Source organism: Schistocerca cancellata, chromosome 8, assembly GCF_023864275.1.
Source record: "Schistocerca cancellata isolate TAMUIC-IGC-003103 chromosome 8, iqSchCanc2.1, whole genome shotgun sequence".
NCBI lineage: Eukaryota > Metazoa > Arthropoda > Insecta > Orthoptera > Acrididae > Schistocerca > Schistocerca cancellata.
The window spans coordinates 194,832,999-194,852,004 of record NC_064633.1 but is presented as its reverse complement, the minus strand read 5'-3'; the positions used below and the strand labels follow the sequence as shown (position 1 = coordinate 194,852,004).

General features: G+C 44.9%; 1 protein-coding gene across 7 annotated transcripts in view; it reads left to right on the top strand.

Annotated features, from left to right (window-relative positions):
- Window positions 1-19,006, top strand: part of LOC126095087 (protein cramped) — a 235,935-nt gene that overhangs the window by 151,521 nt on the left and 65,408 nt on the right. For 2 of the 7 annotated variants that reach the window (XM_049909778.1, XM_049909775.1), the window contains exon 14: window positions 9,631-9,737. The exons of the other annotated variants lie outside the window; for them this stretch is intronic. In XM_049909778.1, the coding sequence (XP_049765735.1) occupies window positions 9,631-9,737 (107 nt within the window). The remainder of the gene's footprint in view (window positions 1-9,630; window positions 9,738-19,006) is intronic. 7 annotated transcript variants of the gene reach the window in all.

The window sequence follows — 19,006 nt, the reverse complement described above, 5'->3', positions numbered from 1 at the left end:
TCAGTGATGACTCGAGCATCGTTCACCTTGAGAGAAGTACAACCCTTCTGCAAATTGTTGTAGATTTCAGTGCTGGGCCATCAACAAGTGTCAGCGTGTGAACCATTCAATGAAACATCATCAATATGGGCTTTTGGACCTGAAGGCCCACTCATGTACCCTTGATGACTGCACAACACAAACTTTATGCCTTTCCTGGGCCCATCAACACCGACATTGGACTCGAAACGTATTGCCTGGTCTGGCGAGTCTTGTTTCAGATTTTATGGATGTGTAGGGTATGGAGACAACGTCATGAGCCCATATTAGCAGGAGACTGTTAAACCTGGTGAAGGCTCTGTAATGGTGTGGGGCATGTGCAGTTGGAGTGATATGAGACCCCTGACACACCTAGATACGATTCTGACAGGTGACACGTAGGTAAGGATTCTGTCGGATCACTTGCATCCATTCTTGTCCATTGTGCATTCCAATGGACTGGGGCAATTCCAACAGGACAATGTGACGCCCCACACATCCTGAATTGCTACAGAGTGACTCCAGGAAGAATCTTCTGGGTTTGAACACTTCTGCGGCCACCAAACTCCCCAGACATGAAAATTATTCAGCATGTCTGGGATGCCTTGCAGCAAGCTGTTCAGAAGAGATCTCCACCCCCTCGTACTCTTATGGATTTGTGAACAGCCCTGCAGGGTTCATGGTGTCAATTCTCTCCAGCACTACTTCAAACATTATTTGAGTCGATGCCATGTCGCCGGGGGAGTGGCCGAGCAGTTCTAGGCACTACAGTCTGGAACCGCGCGACCGCTATGGTCCCAGGTTCGAATCCTGCCTCGGGCATGGATGTGTGTGATGTCCTTAGGTTAGTTAGATTTAAGTAGTTCTAAGTTCTAGGGGACTGATGACCTGAGAAGTTAAGTCCCATAGTGCTCAGAGCCATTTGAACTGTGCCATGTCATATTAGGGCACTTATACCTGCTCGTGGGGGCCCTACATGATATTAGGCAGTTGTACCAGTTTCTTTGTATAAGCAGGACACCTCGTGAAGAAGGTACTGAGATGAGGCAGGACGACATTTCAGATTACCCAGTGTGCAGTTTGTAACTTACTTCTTTTAACTTTATTTGATTATACTTTTATTTAAGGCAGTTACTTAGGAGTTTCCTATAATACCACAATTAATAGAGTTGCCAGGAAGTTTAAGTATTTATTTAAATGTCCGCCCCGGTAGCTGAATGGTCAGTGTGAGAGATTGTCAATCCTCTGGGCCCGGGTTTGATTCCCGGCTGGTCAGGGGATTTTCACCACCCAGGGACTGGGTGTTGTGCTGTCCTCATCATCATCCTGTCATCCTCATCGACTGCAGGTTGCCGATGTGGCGTCAGTTTGAAAGACCGTCACCCAGCAAATGGCCTGCCCGACGGGGGGCCCTAGCCATACGATTAAATAAATAAATTTTTAAAAAATGCACACTTTAGAAATTGCACTGTATATTCCATCTTGTCCAGTTGAGCATGTATTTTTAGCACTGGTAATGTATTGAGTGCTTTCTGATCATCCAGCTCCACAGCTTCAAAATCCACACACATAGAAGGTGATGTACCATCGTGACACACATTTTTAATTGCATTCAGAATTTTTTACCTTTTAGTCTAATGCTTACAGATTCATTGTCCATCTTCATGGTGCTTTTGCAATATCTGACAATTAATTCTCAGAACATCTTATATTCACTCATGAGCAGTTGAATTACCGAGACTTGTGTACCAGTCGGTAAGACCCCGTTTTTTTCTGAGGGTGGTGGTGGTTGTTGTGATACGTTGCCATGTCATGGACTTCAAGAAACATAAGTGTTGTGTAGCCATTCTAATTTAAGATGCTTATCCGCAATCTGCAACTTGTGAAAATTTATCTGAGCTTGGCCTAATGGGCATGTATCTCACACGGAGTAGTTTTATATGCATTCAGTAGGACTGAAGTCAAGTGACCTAGGAGGCAATACATGGTAGCTCAATGTACAAGTTAAGACATAATTATAGCATTTAGTTGTTAAGATCACATATCGATTGTACCATGGATGTGGTTGAATTCCAACAACTGCACAGATATCAGAGTTCTGTAACTGCTATACAAGGTAAATTAGTCCAGGCAAAACAGCATTTATTTTTTGTAACTGACATGTCTCAACACCCAACTCTTAAGTTACATCATTAATCTGTAGAGACAGAACTGACTTCCATCATTGACAGTCACACTTAATAGTAAACACCTGTGCAGAGACGTAAGTCCATAGGCACACTGATGCACTATGGACTGTGGCAGTTCCAATTCTTGCAGGCTGTTTACAGCACAGAGTATTTCAGTATGGTAGTTGCTAACTTCAAACTAACTCTGCTGAAGGAATTTGTCAAAGGCAGGTGACTGTTCACAGTAGACAAAACTCACTGAAGACTGCTCGCTGAAGACAGTCCTTCAGTTTGCTGGATCACGGATTATATTGCCACATGGATTGCTACACTGAATCCATGAAATTGATTGCTGCTACTGCAGATCATGTTTTCCTTGGCTGTTTGCATGTCCAAGCGGAATGATGTCATAATTGCCTCGGGTTGGCATTCGTGGACATGGCAAAGTAGTTCAGCTACGTGGGCAGCATCTGCGAAAAACCGCTGCAGCTCATACGGCTCCTGTCGTTGCGTAATGCGAGCTGTGTGAAACATAAATACAGGGGAGGGGAGGCCATCCCAGCAGGGGTAGTAACTTGGGACACAACACTCACCTCACTGAGAGAGAGAGAGAGAGAGAGAGAGAGAGAGAGAGAGAGAGAGAGAGAGAGAGAGAGGGGGGGGGGGGGGGGGGGGGGAAGCCTCTTCTTCTTCGGCGTTGGATGAAGTCCATATCAACTCTGGCCTCTGCACTGACGCTGCTAGGCTTTGCTTTCATTGGCTCACGCAATTGTAGGACTTCAGCACTGGGAGGCTGCTACTCTGTTGAATCTCCTCCTTCACCCTGCAAGAAAAATAAGTTATTGATACTTGTAAGTGAGAGGGCTATAATTACTGGAAGGAAGAACCTTCTTGACATGGGGTCGGAGTTGATTGATGTGTTTTCAACATGTGCCTGCATCTGCTATGAATATGATATACTTTGCGTAGCACAGACTACTGTCCCTGGGGACCATTTTTTCTATACCAAATCTCTGCATATGAGACCTAGGCATTGACTGTACACTATTGTTGTCTGTTGCCGAACCTGCAGGTGGCAGTGTTGTCCTAAAGGCGCGATGCTGTGAGGGACAGGAGGACACTCATCTTTCAGTCATGCAACATCTCCCCCAGAGATGCATCTTTATGGGGAGTGCTTCTGTAAGAACAGAGAAATTTTAGTAAAATGTTCTCCAATGCCTAGTCACTTGCGACCTGTTTCATTTGTTCTTTGGATGTCGAATCGAAGTGTTCAGCGATCTTGTTTGATTCAGGATGAAATGTCATGCTACAGAGGTGCTGGATCCCATGGGCCATGCAGAAAAGAGTCAAACTCTTGACTCGTGTTCTGGGTGCCATTGTCCGTCATGATGACGAGAGGAAGAATGCCCACAGCAGAAATCTGTTTAACACAGGTCCATTTGGGATGTTCTAGTTGTTCATCCTGACAATGTAAGGTTAGTGTGTGGGGTATCCTCAAGAATGAGGCAATCTGTCCCCCAGTAATGATCCAATGTAATATAGGTGGAGCTAACTCCAGGGCTCTAATTCTTTTGTTCAAGTGAAATATGACTCGGGAGGTGCTGCTTGGTACTTGCTGCAGGTTGCACAGACTCTGAGCAGGCACTCAGTATCCTTCTCCAGACCTTTCCAGTAGATATATTGCTGAACCATTCACTTTGTCGTAGCAATACCCACAATGGCATCTTCGCAACAGCGTAAGAGTATCTACTTGCAGTGCCGCTGGAATGATGATCTGCACTTCTCCCTCCATAGCTTGGAGGATGATGACTTCGTGGTAGAGTGACAGAACAGTTTGAAGATTCCAAAAATGCCTGAGATCTAGGTGAGTCAAAAACTTCTGTAACAAAGGCCATTGTCTTTGCAGAAAGTGTTTGACCCACGAAAGGACTTTATCTGCCATACTAGCATCAGTGATAACACAGATGTTGACACTGGTGTCGAGCAGGAGGCTTCACGGCCTGGCTGGAGAGAGCATCGACCCTGAAACATTCTTTTGAATGTGTGTCAAAATGCACTTTGCTGCAGGCTGGCAGCTGTGACAAAAGATCGGCAATACTGTTGTAGGAGGCTGTTGGGAACTCAGCCTCATAGTTGTAGGCCAACAGAAAAAGGACATCCAGTATTGAAGACATTGCATGTCTTAATGAGAAACTGAGTCTCTGGATAAGAATGCATTACCAGATGTTTGGGGTCTGTTTGTAGTAGAAAGTTGCAACCATAGACATAGTTATGGAATTTTTTGATGGTGAAATAAGGACTTCCTTTTCAATTTGAGAGTAGCTGCACATTCCACAATCATCATTTTGGATTCAAATGCAGTGGGCTTGCCTGCTGTGCCCACCGTGTAGGCTGACATCTACCCAGTCCCAGTGTCTGAAACATCTGTGGCCACCATGGGTCATAGTGTATCAAACACTTGGAGTCCAGGAGGGTCCCTGTCAGTTACTCGAATGCCCATTGACATTCATGTGACCAATCCCAGCATTTGCCATTCCTAAGCAATTAGTATAGGGGCTCTGCAATCATAACTGCCATAAGAAAGAACATATTGTAAGGTCAGACTTGTCTGAGGACAGATCGGCAGTGTTTCTTGTTGTTGGAAGCTTGATGCCAAGCAATGTCCCGTAGGTGTTTGGTGTTTGGTTGTGGGATGGATGCCGTCGACTGATGGAATGTGGCCGAGGTACCCAATTTTCTCCTGTGAAAAAGAGTACTTGTCCGTGTTCAGTGGGAGGCCTGACTGATCTAAGGTGTCCAGTAACTGGTCCAAGTTATAGATTTGATCCTTAACAGTGTTTATGGTGACAATGATGTCATTGAGGTAATTGGTGGTTCCTGGAACCTTGTGAATCGGATGCTCGAGATACCTCTGAAGTAATGCTACGGCTGAATTGATGCCAAAGGGGAGTCATTTATACTTGTAAAGCTTTAAGCACGTATTGACTGCCACCACCTGTTCACTCTCCGCATTGAGGGGCAATTTCAGATATATGTCTGTCAAATTGATGTGTGTGAAGAATTGTCCCTGACCGAAATTCCTTCTGGCCCTGAAATGGGGTACGTATCTGTGACAGAGGCTGTGTTAACTGTAGACCTGATATCCTCACATAGTCAAAGATACCTGTATGGCTTCTCAACAATGACGAAGGGGTTAGCCCACAGATTGTTGGAAATAGGTTCGATGATGCCATCCTCCTCCAGCTGGTCCAAATCAGGTTTAACTTCATCCCCTAAAGCATAATGAATGGGGTGTACCTTACAAAAGTTAGGGAGTGGGTCAGGACACACGAGGTAATTTGCACTTCATAGTATTTGAGTCTACCATGGAAGGAAGGGGGGGGGGGGGGGGGAGAAAAAAGAAAAAAAAACACTCTCTCTTCATCTGTGACATGTATGTGATTTGCTAAATCTCAGACCATGAAACTAATCATTTGAAACAGATCCAGTTCAGTGATGGTGGCATCTGTACTTGATAGTGTTACTAGAAGTGGAACCTGCACCTTTTTATTTTTTGGCCTTTGATTTGAATTGTCTGATCGCTATAACTTGTTAGCATTCCATGTATTTTGAACTACTGTGGGGACCCAATTAAAGCATATATGGCTCCATTTGGTAGTTTTAGAGGAACCAGTGTCAGGTTGAAATAGAATTACAAGTACATTGAGTTCAATAGCCACTAACACTGCTTTACCACCTTGAAAAAGAATACTGTACACATTATTTGCAAAATCGTCATCCTTAGAATGAAACCCATTCACCATAATATTGGCATCATTGGTGCAAGTAGAGTATTTGATGATGTGGCATGATGTCTGTAAACAAACCTCTGCCTTATGATCATGTTTCTGACAGTATAAACACTTCATGCATTTGTAGCATCATGACTGTCTACCATGAGCTATGAAGCACTAAGCATAAGATGTGACTTAGAAAACTGTCCAAAGGAATTTGATTTGTCCCTGTTCTGGAGTGCTGTTAGAGACAGCTTCAACTATGCCATCTACCTCCAGCCAGTATCACTCCTCCAAAAACTGTCTGAAAAACCTCAGTTCCTCTGTGTTAGATGCTTTCTCTGTCTGTTTAGGCTATTAAAAGACTTGAATAACCAGTAAACACTCATACTTTGTGGGATTATCGTAATGCATAAGATCATTACGCAGTCCTGTGTCCAGAGTATGAATGATAAACACATCTTTGACCATTGTATCGGCATAAGACAGAACACAGTCCTGATTTTCACACTTGAAGTAACAGTTGCGAGTGTGACCGTACAAGATGGCAGCCATTCTTTAAATGATGGTACATATTTCTTTTATGCCCAATAAAATTTATGGCATACTGCTGCAAGTAAAGTTTTAATCTGAAACATTCAGCTAGCTTTGGATGCGCTCATGTAATCTACAAACTAAACTGCCACCACTGTGCTGCTTTCTACATGGACATGACAATTGACAAGCTGTCTGTCCGCACGAATGGCCACTGCCAAACTGTGGCCTAGAGACAGCTGGACCACTCAGTTGCTGAGTGTGCCTCCCAACACAATGTGCTTCATTTCAGTGACTGCTTCACAGCCTGTGCCATCTGGACCCTCTCTACCAACACAAGCTTTTCTAACTGTACTGTTCAGAACTCTTCATGCAGTATATTCTGTGTTCCTGTAAGACCCCTGGCCTCAACTTTTGCTAGTCGCTGTCCTACACTTACGTCCTTCCCTGCTCCCACTCCAGCACTGCACAACCTTCATTCTGCCAACGCATCCAGTAGTAATTTTGCCCTTTCTTAACTCCCCTCCCCCCCCCCCCCCAAAAAAAAAAAAAAAAAAAAAAAAAAAAAAAAAAAAAAAAAAAAAAAAAAAAAAAAAAAAAACAACCTACCACTGGACCTAGCTGCCCTCCCCAGTCTTCACTATGTCACTGAATGTTCCCACAGACAGAACTTCATACCTGCACAAGATTCCTGCTCGCAGAATCATACTGTGCAGAAACGTCGTAAAGTCTCATGACATATTGATGTAGTACCTTTTGATTTTTTTTCCTTGACAAGGCGTTAATAATCATAATTTTATTTTATGCAATTTGAATATTATTGAAGCTGTGATTGACTTAAATTCATAAAATATAAAGAAAAAACATCTACTTTGATTCTGTAATGATATAGCTTTCTGTATATATAGTCATCATCCTTGGATTAAGATCTTTTTTTGGTACAAATAAGAACAAACTGAAAGTAATTCTAACAGGGCTAGTCTCTTCCCTTTTGTTTCTGACTTAAGTACTGTGAGGCTGTCGTGGATGCCATTCCATATGTATTTGTTCTGGTGTATGTGGTTAGCGATTGTGGAGTTTTCACAGTGATTTAGTCTAAAAACATAAGTGTGTTCTTTGACAGGTCCTTCATTTTTTGCCAGTGTAGAAATCGGGGCAACTGTTACATTGCAATTTGTGTAATGTATAGATAAAAATTCTACTCATCAAGTGGCAGCAGCAGAAAACACACACACAAAATGATTTAACGTTTACAAGCTTTCGGAGCCAGTGGTGCCTCCTCCTAGCAGAGGAGTTGAAGGGGAAGGAAGAGGGGTGAATGAAAAGGACTGTAGAGGTTTAGGGAAAGGAGTACAGTTCAGAAGTGTCACCTAGAACCCCAGGTCAGGGGGAGACTTACCGGATGAGATGAGAAGGAAAGGCTGATTGTTGGGGGCTGCATCAGCCGAGATTCGAAAACCTGAGAGCTTAAAGGTGGAAGACAGGTAATACGCAAGACAGAGATTATACTGAAACATCGTGCATGAGTTAATAAGAGTGAAAAGCTAAGTGCATTGTATGTAACAGAGGTGGATGGGGTTTGGCGAAAAACAGACAAGTCAGGAAATTAGAGATGTAGAAAACTGAAACGGAGTAAAGAAAGGAGTAGTTACTGTTAATAAGTGCTTAGACAGAAGGAATTAATGTAAATTAAGGCCAGGTGAGTGGCGAGAACCAAGGACATGTTGTACCCTGTTTGGGGAGGTCTTGTTTGTAAAGGAGAATATTTTTACTTAAGTATTCGAAAATAAGTTGACAATTTTTTGTGACACTTTACCTATGTATGATAATCTTGTATCATATCTTTTCTGTGCCTTTCCTCTTTTGTTTAGTACATTCATTATGAAAATTGAATTATTTTCTAGTTTCCTGTAAATTTAAAAATTTTGCTCATGCTGCTCATTGACAATCATTGAGTCTAGGAAATTTAAAGACTGACCAGTTCCATGTTTTATTCTGATCTTTATATAGTTGTGAAATGAATTAAATACTGAAAGAAGTTCAAGTTCTTGTTTTTTGCCAATAAATAAATTCTACAGTCAACGTAGCTTTTATAATAATTATTTAGGGAAATGCATTTCTTTTACTGAATTGTGGGCCCCTCCCCCTCCAGATAGATTTAGTGAAGTATACAAATTATGTTGCAACAGTGATACAATTTGGGGGAGGGGGAGGGAGTGGAGAGAAACTCAAGTAAATTTATCCAAAGATTTTGTGTTCCATTCTTCTCTCTTGTCATAGCAGTAGGTAATTAGGTGTGTTTGATTTGTTGTCCCGATCTTTGGTCCAGCAAATGCAATTGATAGCTTCCTCCATTTGTCATTGATATCAATCAGGGCTTGGTCTTGTATGTGCCTCCCACTGGTTCTAGAATTCATTTACTTATGCTCCATCTAGAAAATCTAAAAAGCATGAATACTTCACTTTCTGCATGCTTAATAATTATATGTTGACTTGCCTGTTGCTTGACATTATATTCTATGTTTTTCTCTGCAAGTTTTCTGTTAATGAGTAGCACATAAAACCAATAACAAAATATTTATGTTAAAAAAAAAAAAACAAGAAGTAATGTTTGATCTCTCATAGGGAGGCATTTTTTGCAGTCTGTACTTACACTTAGTAATAAAAATACGCTACATTGCCAGTGTGACCAAGCGAGGTGGCGCAGCGGTAAAACACTGGACTCGCATTCGGGAGGACAACGGTTCAATCCCGCGTCCGGCCATCCTGATTTAGGTTTTCCGTGATTTCCCTAAATCGCTCCAGGCAAATGCCGGGATGGTTCCTTTCAAAGGGCACGGCCGACTTCCTTCCCCGTCCTTCCCTAATCCGATGACCTCGCTGTCTGGCCTCATTCCCCAAAACAATCCAACCCCCCAACATTGCCAGTGAAAGTTGTGTTTTGTGATAGCTGGGACCACATTTAACATTGTAAAATAATAGGTAGTGATAGTGGCTTCTTGTGTAATACTTGCACTATACAGGTGTCATTTGCATACAAGGGCATAAGGGCATACTGGCATACTGTAAGAACTAAATTCCCCCCCTCCCCGTTTCACTACCTAGCCATATTTAATATCATGGGTTGTTATTTTCAGGTGGCCTGCTTCCGTCAGATGATGTCTTGGAGACGTCTTCAACAAGATCACTGCCCAGTCCCACAAGGATCCTTAAGGAGGATGACAACCAATGGCTTAATTCTGAGGTAATTGTAATTGCCAATTTCAGGACAGTGATTGTAAATTTTATTCAGAGGGTGTTAGACTGCCATGGCAACAGTCTCATTCTTGTATCTTCGTGTGTGATCATCTTATCTTAAATGGGTTTTATTCAGTTTTTTCCCTAAATAGTATGTATCATGCTTAAGGATGCAGATTGTCAGTGCATGTTTGGAGTAACAAGCAGGTAGAAATTGATACTCCTCAAGTCTGTAATTTAAATTTTTCTCCTCATATTGTGACTTGTATTTGATTTAGTTTTATTCATTGACTAGGTTATTCAGTAACAAAATAATTACAACCTGATCTACAGTCCTGTGTGTTTGTTTTTGTAAATACACACACACACACACACACACACACCTCGTTCAATCACTGGCATGGGAAGTTGTGAGCACTGTGTGATAATGTGGAACAATGGATTGGAAGCAAAGGCTACACTGTATAATAATGTGGAGTGGATTGCGATGGGGAGATAGAACAGAGGTTTTTTTTTGTGTGTGTGTGTGTGTGTGTGTGTGTGTGTGTGTGTGTGTGTGTGTGTGTGTGCGTCCATGCATGCAGGGTGGGTAAACATGTTTGAAATATGACAGTTTTGTACTGTAAAAGTAAATCCAATATACGCCATGAGGCTGTCTCAAGTAGCAATATAGCTCTTACAGTGACAAGTGATGCTGTTAATAATTGGGTCTGAGTTGTGTAGGAAATGAATGTCAAGTCTTCTTCCAATACTGCCGACCAGACAGCATCTTGGAACAAGAACTGTGAGCAGCAACCCACTTCCTGAGAGCATTCCAGACATCTGTGCATTCCAGACAACCTCTGAAAGGTTCATTTTGAGAGATGAACTAGTCACATATTTGTCCCAATCATAAAATAGCGAGATTTATGTCCATTCCTACACAACGTAGTAGTCTTGTCCAAAGACATCCCTTTCACAGTTGTTTTATGAATGAAAACTGACTATGGCTGTCACTAAGCATTACACATCTAATCTCACTTTGTGAGGTAGACTAGAATCTACCTGTGAAGCGGATTTTAAGTATAGTGTACATTTTGGATTGCCCACTGAAAATGTATGACGAGCCACAGAGATATGACTTGACTCTTTGCATACATATTACCGTAATTAAGCAGTCTTTTGTGTAAGATGGTAGATAATTTTGGCACTTGCACCACAAAGAACAAACTAATTGGGATTGTCTTTCAGTCGTTTTCCTTACTCACTGAGATGTGGCTCGGTGGGAACACACTGGGTTCATATTTGGGAGAGGGGTGGTTCAGATCCCCATCCAGCCATCATGGTTTAGGGTTTTCATGATTTTCCCAAATTGGTTAAGGTGAATGCTGGGAAGGTTCTCTAGAAAGAGTATGGCCAGTTTCCTTTCAAAGTCTGAGCCTGTGCTTTATGTCTAGTACCCTTATCATTAGCGGGATACTAGGCCATAATCTTTCTTCCTTTTCTTTTTGCATTGACAGAAATTTAATATCAAACATTGGCACTTTATTTTGCTTAGCCTTCTAGCTTTTTAGAAATTGTTAACAGAACTGATTGGAAAAAAGACAAACATCATTCCACTTAGCTGTCTCTTTATAAGCTTGTCATGCATCCAATTTACCTACATACTTACATTACAATTTTCCTTTAAGTCACATGCCTAGGCTATAAACCAGATTCTTCTCTTACTGTCACAGCTGCAACTTTTGCTTTACACTCAAATAGATAATTTCCTACTGTGTGCAGTTGCTTAAGAGAGATTGCAGGACCAGTTTACAGTTGTGGTTTTTATATATATATATATATATATATATATATATATATATATATATATATATATATATATATAATAGAGGGAAACGTTCCACGTGGGAAAAATATATTTAAAAAGAAAGATGATGAGACTTACCAAACAAAGGCGCTGGCAGGTCGATAGACACACAGACAAACACAAACATACACACAAAATCTAGCTTTCGCAACCAACGGTTGCCTCGTCAGGAAAGAGGGAAGGAGAAGGAAAGACAAAAGGATTGGGTTTTAAGGGCGAGGGCAAGGAGCCACCCCAACCCCGGGAGCGGAAAGACCCACCCTAGGGGGAAAAAAGGACAGGCCCACACTCGCACACACACACACATCCATCCACACACACACAGACACAAGCAGACATTTGCCTTTACAAATGTCTGCCTGCGTCCGTGCACGTGCGGATGGACACGCGTGTGCGTGCGAGCGCAAACCCGTCCCTTCCCCCCCCCAAGGCAAGTCCTTCCGCTCCCGGGACCGGAACGACTCCCCACCCTCGCCCCCAAAACCCAATCCTTCCGTCCCTCCCTCTCCCTCCCTCCCCCCCGACAAGGCAACCGTCGGTTGCGAAAGCCAGAGTCTCGTGTGCATGTCTGTGTTTATCCGTGTGTCCATCGACCCGCCAGCGCCCCCGTCGGGCAAGTCTCATCATCCCTCTTTTTAAATATATTTTTCCCACGTGGAATGTTTCCCTCTATTTTATATATATATATATATATATATATATATATATATATATATATATATTTAAAAAGAAAGATGATGAGACCCACCAAACAAAGGCGCTGGCAGGCCGACAGACACACAGACAAACACAAACACACACACAAAATCCAGCCCTCGCAACCAACGGCCGCCCCGCCAGGAAAGAGGGAAGGAGAGGGAAAGACAAAAGGACTTGGGTTCCAAGGGAGAGGGTAAGGAGTCACTCCAATCCCGGGTGCGGAAAGACCCACCCTAGGGGGAAAAAAGGAGGGAAAAAAGGACAGGTATACACTCGCACACACACACATATCCATCCTCATATACACAGACACAAGCAGACATTTGTAAAGGCAAAGAGTTTGGGCAGAGATGTCAGTCGGGGCGGATGTACAAAGTCAAAGATGATGTTGAAAGACAGGTGAGGTACGAGCGGCGGCAAATTGAAATTGGAAATTAGCGGAGATTGAGGCCTGGCGGATAGCGAGAAGAGAGGATATGCTGAAGGGCAAGTTCCCATCTCCGGAGTTCTGACAGGTTGGTGTTAGTGGGAAGTATCCAGATAACCCGGACGGTGTAACACTGTGCCAAGATGTGCTGGCCGTGCACCAAGGCATGTTTAGCCACAGGGTGATCCTCATTACCAACAAACACTGTCTGCCTGTGTCCATTCATGCGAATGGACAGTTTGTTGCTGGTCATTCCCACATAGAACGCTTCACAGTGTAGGCAGGTCAGTTGGTAAATCACGTGGGTGCTTTCACACGTGGCTCTGCCTTTGATCGTGTACACCTTCCGGGTTACAGGACTGGAGTAGGTGGTGGTGGGAGGGTGCATGGGACAGGTTTTACACCGGGGGCGGTTACAGGGGTAGGAGCCAGAGGGTAGGGAAGGTGGTCTGGGGATTTCATAGGGATGAACTAAAAGGTTGCGAAGGTTAGGTGGACGGCGGAAAGACACTCTTGGTGGAGTGGGGAGGATTTCATGAAGGATGGATCTCATTTCAGGGCAGGATTTGAGGAAGTCGTATCCCTGCTGGAGAGCCACATTCAGAATCTGATCCAGTCCCGGAAAGTATCCTGTCACAAGTGGGGCACTTTTGGGGTTCTTCTGTGGAAGGTTCCGGGTTTGAGGAGATGAGGAAGTGGCTCTGGTTATTTGCTTGTGTACCAGGTCGGGAGGGTAGTTACGGGATGCAAAAGCTGTTTTCAGGTTGTTGGTGTAGTGGTTCAAGGATTCCGGACTGGAGCAGATTCGTTTGCCACGAAGACCTAGGCTGTAGGGAAGGGACCGTTTGATGTGGAACGGGTGGCAGCTGTCATAATGGAGGTACTGTTGCTTGTTGGTGGGTTTGATGTGGACGGACGTGTGAAGCTGGCCATTGGACAGGTGGAGGTCAACGTCAAGGAAAGTGGCATGGGATTTGGAGTGGGACCAGGTGAATCTGATGGAACCAAAGGAGTTGAGGTTGGAGAGGAAATTCTGGAGTTCTTCTTCACTGTGAGTCCAGATCATGAAAATGTCATCAATAAATCTGTACCAAACTTCGGGTTGGCAGGCCTGGGTAACCAAGAAGGCTTCCTCTAAGCGACCCATGAATAGGTTGGCATACAAGGGGGCCATCCTGGTACCCATGGCTGTTCCCTTTAATTGTTGGTATGTCTGGCCTTCAAAAGTGAAGAAGTTGTGGGTCAGGATGAAGCTGGCTAAGGTAATGAGGAAAGAGGTTTTAGGTAGGGCGGCAGGTGATCGGCGTGAAAGGAAGTGCTCCATCGCAGCGAGGCCCTGGACATGCGGAATATTTGTGTATAAGGAAGTGGCATCAATGGTTACAAGGATGGTTTCCGGGGGTAACAGACTGGGTAGGGATTCCAGGCGTTCGAGAAAGTGGTTGGTGTCTTTGATGAAGGATGGGAGACTGCAGGTAATGGGTTGAAGGTGTTGATCTACGTAGGCAGAGATGCGTTCGGTGGGGGCTTGGTAACCAGCTACAATGGGACGGCCGGGATGATTGGGTTTGTGAATTTTGGGAAGAAGGTAGAAGGTAGGGGTGCGGGGTGTTGGTGGGGTCAGGAGGTTGATGGAGTCGGGTGAAAGGTTTTGTAGGGGGCCTAAGGTTCTGAGGATTCCTTGAAGCTCCGCCTGGACATCAGGAATGGGATTGCCTTGGCAAACTTTGTAAGTAGTGTTGTCTGAAAGCTGACGCCGTCCCTCAGTCACATACTCCCGACGATCAAGTACCACAGTTGTGGAACCCTTGTCAGCCGGAAGAATGACGATGGATCGGTCAGCCTTCAGATCACGGATAGCCTGGGCTTCAGCAGTGGTGATGTTGGGAGTAGGATTAAGGTTTTTTAAGAAGGATTGAGAGGCAAGGCTGGAAGTCAGAAATTCCTGGAAGGTTAGGAGAGGGTGATTTTGAGGAAGAGGAGGTGGGTCCCGCTGTGACGGAGGACGGAACTGTTCCAGGCATGGTTCAATTTGGATAGTGTCTTGGGGAGTTGGATCATTAGGAGTAGGATTAGGATCATTTTTCTTCGTGGCAAAGTGATATTTCCAGCAGAGAGTACGGGTGTAGGACAGTAAATCTTTGACGAGGGCTGTTTGGTTAAATCTGGGAGTGGGGCTGAAGGTGAGGCCTTTGGATAGGACAGAGGTTTCGGATTGGGAGAGAGGTTTGGAGGAAAGGTTAACTACTGAATTGGGGTGTTGTGGTTCCAGATTGCGTTGATTGGAATTTTGAGGTTTTGGAGGGAGTGGAGCTGGAAGTGGGAGATTGAGTAGATGGGAGAGACTGGGTTTGTGTGCAATGAGAGGAGGTTGAGGTTTGCTGGAAAGGTTGTGAAGGGTGAGTGAGTTGCCTTTCCGGAGGTGGGAAACCAGGAGATTGGATAGTTTTTTAAGGTGGAGGGTGGCATGCTTTTCTAATTTGCGGTTGGCCTGTAGGAGGATGCTCTGAACAACCGGTGTGGATGTGGGAGAGGAAAGATTGAGGACTTTTATTAGGGACAGGAGTTGATGGGTGTGTTGATTGGCTGAGTGGATGTGCAGGTGAAGGATTAGGTGGGTGAGGGCAATGGATTGTTCAGTTTGGAACTGGTATAGGGACTGATGGAAAGAAGGGTTGCAGCCAGAGATGGGAACTTTAAGTGTGAGGCCTTTGGGGGTGATGCCAAATGTCAGACAAGCCTGAGAAAATAAAATATGGGAGTGTAATCTGGCTAGGGCGAAGGCATGTTTGCGGAGGGAATGTAAATAAAACTTAATGGGGTCGTTGTGGAGGTGTTGTGAGGGTGACATGGTCCTAGAAGGTGGAAAGTGGAACACGAGGCTGAAATGAAAATAAATATAAAAATCTGGTGTGAAAAAAGGCGAAAAAGGGTTGGTTAGAGCTGGGCTGTTGATCCTGTGGTGAACTTGTGTAGGTAGAAAATGATGTGCATGAAGGTTAGGTGGTTGTGTTGCCGCCAAAACACGTTAAAGGGTGAAGAAATACGGGAGAATTTCGAAAAAACTACGTGAGGATGTATTAAAAGGGTGGTTTGGTGGTGACAGATTATGGAAATGAAGCTAACAATTGTCTGATGAAGAAATAATGACGTTAAAACCAGTGGGAAGCGGCTAGAAATGATCGATGATGTGAGAAAAACGGAAATGGAAATAAAGCAAAAGATATTAAAACTAGCCGAAAAGGTTGTTAAATAGCTGAAAGGAACTGTTTGTGAAATGGAAACGGTGGATTTTATAGCAGCGGTGGTGTTGAAAGCGGAAAAAAAATTTTTTGTTTGGAAGTGGGTTACGTATTATTACGTATTATTGAGTATATATCGGCGGGATAAAATTGAATACTGGATTACGGTAAAAAAGGAGAAGGTGAAAAGAAAGTAAAACTGCTGGCAAAAACAGAAGGAGGAAATAAGATGACAGAAAAGACTCGAAATGTAACAGTGACAATAACAATAACAAACGTGATTGTTGGGTTCAAATTAATGATATGAATATAATAGAGGGAAACGTTCCACGTGGGAAAAATACATTTAAAAAGAAAGATGATGAGACCTACCAAACAAAGGCGCTGGCAGGTCGATAGACACACAGACAAACACAAACACACACACAAAATCCAGCTTTCGCAACCAACGGCTGCCTCGTCAGGAAAGAGGGAAGGAGAAGGAAAGACAAAAGGATTGGGTTTCAAGGGCGAGGGCAAGGAGCCACCCCAACCCCGGGAGCGGAAAGACCCACCCTAGGGGGAAAAAAGGACAGGCCCACACTCGCACACACACACACATCCATCCACACACACACAGACACAAGCAGACATTTGCCTTTACAAATGTCTGCCTGCGTCCGTGCACGTGCGGATGGACACGCGTGTGCGTGCGAGCGCAAACCCGTCCCTTCCCCCCCCCAAGGCAAGTCCCTCCGCTCCCGGGACCGGAACGACTCCCCACCCTCGCCCCCAAAACCCAATCCTTCCGTCCCTCCCTCTCCCTCCCTCCCCCCCGACGAGGCAACCGTCGGTTGCGAAAGCCAGAGTCTCGTGTGCATGTCTGTGTTTATCCGTGTGTCCATCGACCCGCCAGCGCCCCCGTCGGGCAAGTCCCATCATCCCTCCTCCCAAATACATTTCTCCCACGTGGAATGTTTCCCTCTATTTTATATATATATATATATATATATATATATATATATATATATATATTTAAAAAGAAAGATGATGAGACCCACCAAACAAAGGCGCTGGCAGGCCGACAGACACACAGACAAACACAAACACACACACAAAATCCAGCCCTCGCAACCAACGGCCGCCCCGCCAGGAAAGAGGGAAGGAGAGGGAAAGACAAAAGGACTTGGGTTCCAAGGGAGAGGGTAAGGAGTCACTCCAATCCCGGGTGCGGAAAGACCCACCCTAGGGGGAAAAAAGGAGGGAAAAAAGGACAGGTATACACTCGCACACACACACATATCCATCCTCATATACACAGACACAAGCAGACATTTGTAAAGGCAAAGAGTTTGGGCAGAGATGTCAGTCGGGGCGGATGTACAAAGTCAAAGATGATGTTGAAAGACAGGTGAGGTACGAGCGGCGGCAAATTGAAATTGGAAATTAGCGGAGATTGAGGCCTGGCGGATAGCGAGAAGAGAGGATATGCTGAAGGGCAAGTTCCCATCTCCGGAGTTCTGACAGGTTGGTGTTAGTGGGAAGTATCCAGATAACCCGGACGGTGTAACACTGTGCCAAGATGTGCTGGCCGTGCACCAAGGCATGTTTAGCCACAGGGTGATCCTCATTACCAACAAACACTGTCTGCCTGTGTCCATTCATGCGAATGGACAGTTTGTTGCTGGTCATTCCCACATAGAACGCTTCACAGTGTAGGCAGGTCAGTTGGTAAATCACGTGGGTGCTTTCACACGTGGCTCTGCCTTTGATCGTGTACACCTTCCGGGTTACAGGACTGGAGTAGGTGGTGGTGGGAGGGTGCATGGGACAGGTTTTACACCGGGGGCGGTTACAGGGGTAGGAGCCAGAGGGTAGGGAAGGTGGTCTGGGGATTTCATAGGGATGAACTAAAAGGTTGCGAAGGTTAGGTGGACGGCGGAAAGACACTCTTGGTGGAGTGGGGAGGATTTCATGAAGGATGGATCTCATTTCAGGGCAGGATTTGAGGAAGTCGTATCCCTGCTGGAGAGCCACATTCAGAATCTGATCCAGTCCCGGAAAGTATCCTGTCACAAGTGGGGCACTTTTGGGGTTCTTCTGTGGAAGGTTCCGGGTTTGAGGAGATGAGGAAGTGGCTCTGGTTATTTGCTTGTGTACCAGGTCGGGAGGGTAGTTACGGGATGCAAAAGCTGTTTTCAGGTTGTTGGTGTAGTGGTTCAAGGATTCCGGACTGGAGCAGATTCGTTTGCCACGAAGACCTAGGCTGTAGGGAAGGGACCGTTTGATGTGGAACGGGTGGCAGCTGTCATAATGGAGGTACTGTTGCTTGTTGGTGGGTTTGATGTGGACGGACGTGTGAAGCTGGCCATTGGACAGGTGGAGGTCAACGTCAAGGAAAGTGGCATGGGATTTGGAGTGGGACCAGGTGAATCTGATGGAACCAAAGGAGTTGAGGTTGGAGAGGAAATTCTGGAGTTCTTCTTCACTGTGAGTCCAGATCATGAAAATGTCATCAATAAATCTGTACCAAACTTCGGGTTGGCAGGCCTGGGTAACCAAGAAGGCTTCCTCTAAGCGACCCATGAATAGGTTGGCATACGAGGGGGCCATCCTGGTACCCATGGCTGTTCCCTTTAATTGTTGGTATGTCTGGCCTTCAAAAGTGAAGAAGTTGTGGGGTCAGGATGAAGCTGGCTAAGGTAATGAGGAAAGAGGTTTTAGGTAGGGCGGCAGGTGATCGGCGTGAAAGGAAGTGCTCCATCGCAGCGAGGCCCTGGACATGCGGAATATTTGTGTATAAGGAAGTGGCATCAATGGTTACAAGGATGGTTTCCGGGGGTAACAGACTGGGTAGGGATTCCAGGCGTTCGAGAAAGTGGTTGGTGTCTTTGATGAAGGATGGGAGACTGCAGGTAATGGGTTGAAGGTGTTGATCTACGTAGGCAGAGATGCGTTCGGTGGGGGCTTGGTAACCAGCTACAATGGGACGGCCGGGATGATTGGGTTTGTGAATTTTGGGAAGAAGGTAGAAGGTAGGGGTGCGGGGTGTTGGTGGGGTCAGGAGGTTGATGGAGTCG